This window comes from Fukomys damarensis, unplaced genomic scaffold (genome assembly GCF_012274545.1).
Source record: "Fukomys damarensis isolate Sample0158 unplaced genomic scaffold, DMR_v1.0_HiC HiC_scaffold_16, whole genome shotgun sequence".
In the NCBI taxonomy this organism is placed as follows: Eukaryota; Metazoa; Chordata; class Mammalia; order Rodentia; family Bathyergidae; genus Fukomys; species Fukomys damarensis.
In genome coordinates, this window is record NW_022900928.1 from 95828548 (window position 1) to 95839823 (window position 11276).

The 11276-nt window shown below is 39.7% G+C and overlaps 1 protein-coding gene across 1 annotated transcript in view; it reads right to left on the minus strand.

The window, feature by feature from the left end:
* Agk (acylglycerol kinase) overlaps nucleotides 1-10862 on the minus strand; it is a 92640-nt gene extending 81778 nt beyond the window's left edge. Inside the window, exon 1 of the mRNA XM_033764495.1 lies at nucleotides 10712-10862. Within this exon, the coding sequence (XP_033620386.1) occupies nucleotides 10712-10812 (101 nt within the window). The 5' untranslated portion in view covers nucleotides 10813-10862. The remainder of the gene's footprint in view (nucleotides 1-10711) is intronic.
* Between the last annotated feature and the right edge of the window lie 414 nt (nucleotides 10863-11276).

Here is an 11276-nt window from a genome sequence, read left to right on the forward strand (position 1 = left end):
CCTACATTCTTCTCTTAACCAAACACCCAGCCAATCATCTAGTAAAAATAACAGCTGTATTCTTGGAGGCCTAAGCCAGGCACAAGGCCAGGCACTTGACACATATCCCCTCATACAACTGTTACCACTAATCTGTTAAAAAGATATAATTATCCTGCCAGGCGTGATAGCACAGGTGTGATCCCAAACTCTGGGCCACTGAGGCAGGAGGATCACAAGTTCAAGCCAAGCCTGGGCAATTTAGAGACTCAGCAAAAATCTGTCTCAAAATAAAACATATAAAAGGGCTGGAGATGTACCTCAGTGTGAAAGCTCTGAGTTTAATCCCTAGTACCAGAAGAAAAGAAAAGACGCAATTATCCCTGTTGCAATGATAAAGAATTTTTTCAATTGAGTTTATTGGTACATTTTAGGCATACAGTAGTAATGATAAAGAATTAAGGATCAGAGGCTATGCTGGTAGAGTAACTGGACAAGGTATAGCTGATAAGCAGCAAAACCCAAATCACACAGACGCCCACCTGCCTGCAATGCCCCTGCTCAGTTACTAGTCAACCTCCCACCATCCCACATTCGCCACTGTCCCCTTCCCAATACCTCCAACCTAGTTCAGGCCCTTATTGCCTTTAATGTAAATCAAAATGGCTTCACAGCCTTCAGGCTTTTCTCCCTCAGACAGACTCTGCACAGGGTACTGGACTGACCCACAAGTGCCACATAATTCATGACATTATCCTCCCCTTAAAATCCTCACTGTTCCCTAAAACTACAGACGTCCTATAATGAAAGGCTTCCATCATCTTGCTTCCTCCCTCCTACTGAAAACAACATGCAACTCTACAGTCAAGTCATTCTTTACCAAGCTCCACAAACACCATGCACTTCCACTTCCCATCTCCGCTCCTGTGATTACAAGGCTGCCTATAACACCGCCACTCACACTGCAAGGCTGAACTCAGATGACATCCTAGTTATGATGCTTTCCCTGAAGAAGAGAGAAAAGCCAAGAAAAGAAAACATGTGCTACTTACGACTGAGCACATTCTTTGTGCCAGGCGCTGTTCTAAAAAATTCTGTATTACAACCCAAAGAGATGGGTGTTACTGCTATCTCCAAGTTTACAAAAAGAGAATCCAAGGACAGAGAGGTTAAGTAACTTAGCCAGGGCAGCACTACTGGTAACTGTAAAGCTGAGATTTAATCTGAACCTTCTGCCTCCAGAGCCTCCTCTTCATCATTCTGCCTTACTGAGCTCTCAGAAGTGATCCTTCTTAACTTCCTTGTGGGTGGCTCAGCTGCTCACATCTGAATCCACTAATCAATCTTAATATTGCCAACAGTAGGACACCCAGATACTACGTGCATGCTGAAGTGATAACTAAAGAAATCCACTGCACTTATGTGAGCATTATGCCAAATGAGTTACACCGGAAGCTAATGACTCTCCAATTAGCACGTCTCAAATTATCATGTATAGAGAAGTCAATTGGGGTTTGGTAAAATGCAGATTCAGAGTAGCAGTTTCAGGTCAGTCCCTGAGATCCTGTATTTCTAAGAACCCCCCAGGAGATGCTAATATTGCAGAATCCTGGCCCACACTGTTAGTAGCAAAGCTCTACATTCTGTATCTAATCCTCAGTTGATCAGACTCAGGAGGGATCCATGAACAAATTAAACGGCATGGCTGGGGCTGGAAGCAGGAAGTGAGGCACCAGCTTGGGTGCAAACCATCAGGGTACTACTGTAGGTCTAAAACAAACAACAACAAAATGTAATATCGCAAATGAAGACTTTAATGGCTCCAAAATAAAAGGGAATGCAAAAACCTTGTAATGAATATACTACATATCAATATTTTAAGTAAAGTTAGGATTAACATCGCTGTTTTTTTTGTGCCCCAGACTCCAGTGTGGTTCTGGTACAGCGAACACTATATAGAAGCTATCTGCCAAATCTAGGGGAAAATTCTACAGCAAAGGTAGACCTGGCTTTTAAACAAATACTATGAAAAGGAGGGGAGCAATCATTTATAAGACTTCAGCAGCAGGCATAAATACAATGTACAAAACTTATTTTCATATTGATTTGAACAAAATTCACTGTAAAACAGACAATTGAGGACAAGAGAAATATGAACCCAGACTATAAGGTGAAAGAAAAGAACTATTCATAATTTTCTTAAGTCCATGAAAATGGCATTCTGATTTTTTTATTGTCTTACTTATTGGAAATAAGGTACCAAAGTACTTATGGTTAAAATGATATGTCAGATTTGCTTTTGAATGCTCCAGAAAAAGAAAAAAGCAGAAGACTTAGATGATATGAGATAACTGTGTTAAAAGGAAAATTTCTTAGACCAATTTAGTACTTTGTCTCAGTGAAGCAAAACAAAAATGATTCATAAATACAACAACCAGAGTTCTGAGAACTTCAACCAGCACTTGCCAAGACAAGGCATGAGTCAAACAAAACAGCTTAATCCACCACAGCTTTAGGTGCCCCCCTACCCGAATGGATCAGCTCAGTTGATTGTTTATAGCTTAGTTAACTGGCCATAGCACCTTCTGCAATCAACCCTAGCTCAGTTTCCGTGATTCAGCTCTATATTGGTTTGGGCTGTTGAGCCCAGTGCAGGTGCCCAGTCAGAATCAGCAATCTGTTACTAATTTATTTAACAAGTGAAATGGTCATATTGTTTTAGCTGGGTGGTATTACATAGGAACTCATTAAACTATTCTAATTTCTGTATGGTTAAAATTACCATAGTAATTTTTTTAATAAATCCTTTTTTCTTAGGCATGCAGACATTTATTTTATATCCTTCAAAAAGGACACAGTAAATATTGCCTTATGCATCTATCACAAAAAAAAGGTTCTACTTTCATTATGTGCTAGGAGCTGTGACTAAGTGTCACAATAATGTTGTGACAGTGAATAAAAATGATGTTTAGCAAGCTTAAATAACTTGCCTAAAGTCACACATCCAGAAAGCGGTGAAGGCAAGACTGAACCCTATACCCAACTGACTCAGAAGCCAAGACTCAGAAGCATCACATTGCAACAATCCCTCTTGTGCCACACAGGCTTTCTGGCATAAAACCATCTCAGATTACAGTTCTTCAGGTCTCTCGTGGCACTTACAGTAACCATCTGAGTCATTTTGAGAGGTCAGGATCAACACTACCTGATTGTGATCGTGGCTCAACATTATCAGCTATGTGACCTTGGGCAAATCACCTCATCTGCCTGTCTCTGCTCCTCTGCATCTTCATCATTGATGTAGGAGTATCAATCTCATGCTAGTATGAGATTAATAACCATCTTGTAGTTATTAGATAAAATAAGTTCATAAATGCAAAGTGCTCAGAATCATGTTGGGCATATGGCAATCACTGATTAAGTGGCAGCTATTATTACTAAATTCTCTGTAAAAATGAATGACACTGAACACATCCCTCTTTTACCATTTATTTTTACCTCTCATAACCATTTATTTTTACCTCTTCTAAAGAACTGCTTTCAACTACAGAATTTGAAAGTTAGCTCAAATTAATGCTTAGAAAAGCCAATATAGAGTCATCATGATTCATGTTCCTATGTTAGAAATAATTCTAATATTAATAAAAATTTACAAACATAGGGCTCAGGACCATGGTTATATTTTCCTTAAAAGCTAATATCAAGTGATTTGTGACATTTAAAACTCTGGAGAAAGAGGCTACCTGGAATTCTGGCTAACTCAGGAGGCAGGGATGGCAAACGTTTTAGAGCTTTCAATGACACAAACAGCCTGCTGTGGCACCCATGCCATAGGTTCACCACTAAGGGGCCAGATCCTCCAGTGAAATAAATGAGAGGGAATCCTGGGTCACAAGCCAAGGTAGGTGGCAGAACTGGTGCCAGAAGCACTGAGCCAAAGGAATTAGCTGAGGGCCGACAGCCAGAACGAAGCAGGAGCCAAGGGGGTTGGTTGAGAAGTGGAGCCAAGGTTTACCAATCACAACCACAGGGAGACAGAGCAGAGCCAGAATGGGCAAGGACAAGGGCCCCGTGACCACAGGACAAGGCTTGGACATGGCTTGCTGGTCACAAGTGCTTATGTCCTGCTTCTTCTATGGTCATGTGTTGTCTATCTTAAAGCTAGAACTGTCCAGGGCTGGGGATTTAGCTCAGTGGTGCTGCTGCCTGCCTCACAAGCACAAGTTCCCAAGTTTCATCCCCCAAAACAAACAAACAACCTAGAACTGTCCAGCTGTCTTGTTACACATGGGTGGTGAAACAGACAAAAGGCTCACATCTCATTAGATCACTTGGCAGGTCTTCATTCTGTCTCTCAATCACTCCCTGTCAGTCACTAACAGCACTTCATGTTAATTCCCAGAGTACTGAGTATTTATTATGTCAAACTTATTCCCACCCAGCATTTAAGGAACTTTTGTATGGAAAAAATCCTAAGCTAAGAGCTTTCCAATTATGCTATTCAATGCTTTAATGACCCAAGAAGATACTGCTATTATCTCCATCCTATGAGGAACCAAAGGTTCAGAGTCAAAGGTCATTCATTCTGTTAGCAAGTGTCACCTTGGTCTGATTCTAGAGTCAATTTTTATTCTATACCGCCTCCTTTCTTGCACTATTTTTTATTAGCAGACACTTTGCCACTAAAAGGGCCAGAAATCAGTGCAAAGTTATTGCAGGTAAACTGCTGGCATGATGAACTGAGGAACCTGGAACATAAGCTTCCCTAGGGAACCCAGAAAGCTCAGTAAGAGTAGTTGAAGAGGAATGAGCAATACTTAAATTCTTTACTTTCAACAAATAGGGTTATTTTCTCCTTTTCAATTGCTCTTACCAAGCTGAGAGCAGTCCTTGCCACTCCTGTCAACTGCTGCAGCCTGCTGTGGGGAAATTATGCAGTGGGGGAGAAAAATCATAGACTTTTTCTTTAAAACTTGGGAGAAAAGGGACAAAAGAAGTGAGGCATTCCTAGTAGAGAAGAAAATTTGTAAATACCATGAAAAATGAAATAAAGCCTTCAAATATCTGGTGTCAAAAGATAAATTAAGGGCAGCAATATGAAAAGAACAGATACAAGTAAATTAAAATATAAAAATTTCCCAGATCTGCTGCAAAAGGGTTTTTTTTTCTATTTATGCAGAATATCAAGAGAAGCAAGATCTGTCTGGGTGAGAAAAACATGATGGCCTCATAATCTGTATCATACCTGAAGATAACAGTAGGGTTGTGATCATCTACAAAGTGTGCAGAATTTAAACTGAAACTGAAGGACACTTTCTGAACAACACTGAGCAGGCCTAACAGGGCTTCTGTCTTAGACTCTCACAAGCAAAGAAACAAACCGAACTAAACATTACAATAGCAATGGATATTACATAGGAGATCATAGCACTATGAGAAAAATGTTCGACAATCTTCCTTACCCAGAATGGAGGGGACAGGTAAGGCCTGACTAAAGAAATAACATCTGCAACCTAGAAACCTAGAAATGGTAGCTGCCTGGCAAACAAGTGAGGGTGTCAGGAGGGGTCCACCTCCAAAAGACCTTCTAAAGATCCTGAAATAGAAAGAATGGGTCACTTTGGAAGTCCATGCCAACATGCAAGGCTGGAGATGTGTGCAGACTAGGCCAAGCTCACACATAGCTGGTAAGAATTTGGGACTTGATTCTAAAAGTAAATTGCAATCTGAACCAGGAAAATACTCTGGGGATAACTTACAAATTGGAAACAGGCAACAGTAAGCACAAGGAAAACAGGACAACCCTGGCAAGATGGACAGCAGAACAAAGGAAGGCGGTGCTAATGGAAAAACTGAACACATTAGGAGATGCTGGGGGTGCGAAATCACTTAGGATACAAAAAGTCAATTTGAGGAATGAGGATAAGATGGAATGGTGGATGATGTGCACATTTCTAGTTTGCAAAATTAGAAAATTAAATGATGGCATCAATTACTGAGAAGAAACAGGCTTAACAATAGTCTACTGAATTTGAGGCATCTGCAAAGCATCCAAATAGACAAGAAAGCAGCTGAATGTAGTTCAGTTCTGGAACTCAGAAGAAGTCTTTATGGAGATAAATTCTGGGATTTGGTCACTTAGATCTGGTGACTGAAGAGATAGGAGTGGGTGAGATCTTGCGGGAAGAGGACAGATGTGACAGGGCCCAGGGCAGAGCCCTGAAACTGCTCTTCTTATGCCTGAGCACAGCGGAGGTGGACAGAGAAGGAAGAGCCAGGGACAGCTGGAAGAAAGAACAACAAGAGTCAAAGTCAAAAGCAAGGAAAAAGTGTTTTAAGGAAAGTCAAGTTGAGCAGTCAAAAATAAAGAAGCATTTGGGCAAATAAGGCAAAAGGATTGTGAGTTCAAGGTCAGCCTAGGCTACACTGTAGGACCTCAAAAAAAAAAAGAGGAGGAGATCTTGTAGAATGGCTCATGATGTCCTGTGATGCTGTGACACTCAAGGGCAAAATTACAGAGGAGGAGGAGTAAGAGGAGAAGAGGGAGAATAAGAGGAGAAGGAAGAAGAGAAAGAAGAAAAAGAAGAGGAGGAAGGAGGAGGAAGAGAAGAGAGGAGGAGTAGAAGCTGTTGAAGTTGCTATAAGCAGCAATAACAGCAACTCTAGAAAGCAGCTATAAATCTCATGAAAATTCTTAAGAAGACTGAATAGTATGTGGTATAAGCAAGAAGTACAGAGAACCTATTCAGAAAGTTTAGCTGTGATAAAAGGGGAGGAAATGGGAGGTTACAAAGTCCAAGCAGGGGCCAGAGGATTTAGCTCAGTGGTGCCGCCACCTGCCTCTCAAGCGCAAGGTCCCGAGTTTGATCCCTGGTACCAAGCAAGATAGGAGAAAACTAACATTGAGAAATAAATGAGGTAATGATTCAAGGAACCTAGGACAGGGAAAAAGTGAAAAGCAGGGAAGTGTGACAGATTGGGAAGAAAATGAAAGGGCAAATAAGTTTAACACTGAAGAATAGGAAAAAAGGAATGAGAAAATTGGTATATCAAGATAGTAATGAGACTAAGACGCTAAAGTTCCATATTTCATAAAAGGAACAGAGGCAAATGATGATCAGGTTTAGCATTCAACCAATAGCAAGGTGGCTGAAGGTACGGTGGGATTGAACAAGGGCAGAGTAGCCGTGGAAGTCCCAGCAGCAGAGAAGGTCAAGGAAAGGGGGTGCAGAGTATCAGACAGGTCATCCACAGGGACACTTTGGGCATCTGACAGATAAAAATATTTAGAAAGAAAAGCCAGGTACCACAGGCTAAGTCTAATGTAGATGCAATTCCAGAAAGTTGGGATATTTAAGATCTTATGAGATACCTAGATATAATGTACCTCAAAGGAGAAAGGTTTTACACGATGGAAGAGTACTGGTTTGAAAGAGGAGCCAGGAGAATCACCCCAACTACAACCCAGTTGAAAGGGTAAAGCAGCTTCTACTCTGTAAAAAATTGGGAATATATAAGTTTTTTGTTTTCTTAGGAAAGCAACAGAAGGAAAATATTCAACATAACAAATGCCATGTATACAAAGCCCACATCTATCCTTATACTCTATGGTAAAACCTGAAAGCTTTTCCTCTAAGATCAGGAACAAGACGAGAATGGTCTCTTTTGCTCTTCTATTCAACATAGTCCTGAGGTATTGGAAAAGAAGGAAAAAATTAAGGAAACAATCCCTGGGCTGGGGGTATAGTTCAACAGCAGGGTTTGCCTCGTGTGCACAAGGCCCTGGGTTCAATCCCTGACACCCTAACAAAACTTAATGAAATAAATAAAACTTTAAAAATAAGCCCATTTATAAAAGGATCAAAAATAATAAAATACTTAGTAATAAACTTAAACACAATAAAAACTAAAATAACAATAGAAAGACATCCTATTCATGGATTAAAAAGCTTAATTCTGTTAAAATGCCCAGATCACACAACACATATCAAAATCTCAGTGGCACTTATGGTAAAAATTGGGGAAAAACCCCTAAAATTCAAATGGAATTATCTCAAGGAACTCCAAATAGCTGAAACAATATAGAAAAAGAACAAAGCTGGAAGTCTCGTACTTCCTAATTTCATGACTTAATACAAAGCTATAGTAATCAAAACAATGTGGTAATGGAATAAGGACAGATACCCAGACCAATGAAACAAAAACAAGAGAGACCAGAATCCTCACATACATGATTAGAAGATTTTTGGCTAAAGTACTGAAACCATGCAACAGCATGCTTTTCAACAGTGTCAGGGAGCCTAGATAGCCACAGGAAAAAAAATTAAGTTGGACCTTCATCTTACATCACAAAAGCTAACTTGAAAAATGGACTAATGACCTACACATAGACCTAAAACTATAAAATTCCTAGATGAAAACATATAGGAAAAGCATCATGACTTTGAATTTGGCAATAATTTCTTGCACATGGTACTAAAAGCATAGACAACAAAAGCAAAATCAGATAAATGGAACTACAGCAAATTTTAAAACTTCTATACAGCCAAAGGGCACAATTAAAAAACTGAAATAACAACATACAAAATGAGAAAAAGTATTTACAATTCATGTATCTTCTAAGGGTTTAATACCCAGAATATATAAATAATTCCTACAACTCAACGACAATTTAAAAAAATAACCCACTGAAAAGCAGGCAAAAGACCTGAACAGGGGTTTCTCCAAAGAAGACATAAATGACCAACAGAGCTGGGGATTTAGCTCAGTGGCACCAAGCCTGCCTTGCAAGCACAAGGTCCTGAAAAGACCAACAGGTATACACAGAAGTGCTCAATATCATTAATCATTAGAGAAACGTAAATCAAAACTGCAACGAGCTATCATTTCACACCCGTCAGGACGGCATTACTATCAAAAAACAAAACAGATACATTATTTGTGAAGACGTGGAGAAATTGGAACTCTATGCACCGTTGGTGGGATTTGTAAAATGACAGAGTTGCCATGGAAAACAGTATGGAAGTCCCTCAAAAAATTAAAAATAAAACTACCACATGATTCAGCAATCCCACTTCTAGGCATGTATCTAAAAGAAGTGAAGGCAGGAACTTCAAGATATGTGTACACCCAGGTTCAAGGCAGCAAGATTCACAATAGCCAAGGGGCAGAAGCAATGTCATGTCCCCTGACAGAGGAATGGAGAAAATGTGGTACATAAATCCAACAGGATACTAATTAATCAGCCTTTTAAAATAAAGAAACGGTGCCACATGTTATAGTACAGATGAACCTTATGGGCATTCTGCTAAGTGAAAAAAGCCAGTCACAAAAAGACAAATACTATAGGACTCCAGTAGTCAAACTACCGCTTGAGAACCAATTCAGAATGAGACCTTCACTCCTGCTGGAGACCTAATGGGCCTTTTTTTTTAAAGTCTCAAGACTTTAAAAGCAAGAAAGAGAGTAAGAAATTATTATAGTTTATCTCTGTACACATCCTAAACCGGGGACGCAGTTCCTCGAGTCTTTACCGAGTCATGGAAGCAGCATTAATCCCTGGTGGGAAGGAAGGTCCCCTAGTCTCGCTCAGAGTTCCTACCAGGAGGTACAGGAGCCTCTGCTTTGGGCCTCACATGTAGTTAGAAAAGAGAGAAGCCAAACATTACACACCTCATATTCCACTCATTAAAATATCTCTTCCACTCTTGTCTTTTCTTCTATTACAAATGGTCTGCTCTTTTCTCTGGACAGTAACTAACAGAATTCAAATGCTCAGCTTTGAGAATACTTTGAAAGGAAGGGGGCTAGGTTCCAATCTGTTACAGCTGCAAAAAAGTAGACACCACACTGCATTAGAAAGTTATTTCTGACAGTGGTAAATTGAGAATGTTCACAAAAGTAATAGTCTGAATCTCCTTTCCAATGTCGAGATTTCTAATACAAAACATAGCTATTCTGTTTTCTGTCTAACAGACCAATCTTTTAAAGACACCTGGATTTCAGTATTACTACATCATATTTAAGTTGTGACAAACACTTGATCCAAAAAGACTGCAATTTGATTGGCTGTTTTAATACTTCTAGGATTTCTGTACAAACACTTCTTTGCTTATTTAAATCTTATTACTATATTAAGCCAGAAGACCAGCTCTGGTATTTTCTTCTCCCTCCATGCCTGAAGGCTAATAAAATCCATGATTGCACTGAATTCTTTATGCAAACAAAAGGGTTGAGAGTCTTTGTCTCATTTAAATTAAACTAGGCTAATGGGATAGATGAAGATAGTCACATGGGATGAAGGATGGAGAACTAATAAGTGCCCAGCAGCTGGAGTGATGACAGATCAAGAGAACAAAAGAAAGAAAATCCCAGGGAGATACATGAGTTCCAATTCCCACCCACTCTGAACTTGAGAAAGGACTTTACTCTCTTCAGGATGGGCCCTAATTTCTTCATCTCTAAAGAAAATGAAAAAAAAAACTTCCTTTCCAACCTCGCTATCATAATCTATTTCCATTAAAGAATGAGTGTTAATAGCTCCCTAGAGTTTCAAGGATATGCAACTAGGTACAAGACACTTTTGCTTTGTATTGTTTTTGGTTTGAATAATTCATTTTTTTACATCACATGTTTTATAGACACAAGCAGGGCTGGAAAGAATCTCAACCTCAGGCCTTTTGGGCTGTTCTGTGTTTGGGGTGCAGGTGGGAACGAGGATATCCATATTTACCAGTGTTTTCCATACAGCCAATGGCCTCCCCATGTCAGCAGGCAGAGCCCAGCTGTCGTTTTCTTCCAATGATTTCGAAGTGTTTTAAAGAACACAGTCATCTTCTCCTAGAGATTTTCTAGGTTGGGAGAGGCAGAAAAAGAAAAGAAAAATATAATTATCCCAGGTAATCATGTAGCACCTATTACTCTTTCCAATCTTTCATTCTTATTCTCTCCTCCCCTCCCTCTTACTTCTTTTTGATTGTCTTCTTTCCAACTCTGCTTTGGTCTCTTCTCATCTTTACCCTTCTAGGCTCATCACCATCACCTTCTCACCTGCCCACCTACCTATTAGTTTTTCTATATTGTATTAGAAAGAAAAAGGAGGGGCAGAAAGAGAAAGGGAATTTCCAGGTTTCCTCTGGTTTTTGTCTTCTTTCAGTCTCATACCACCGTTCTAAGAAAATATGTGCATCCATTTTATACATAAGGGACCCAACAACACATCAGTAAGGACTTACTCAAATCGCCAGGCCCTCAACAGGAAAGTAAGCAGAAAACATAAAAACAAAACTCAGTGGAGA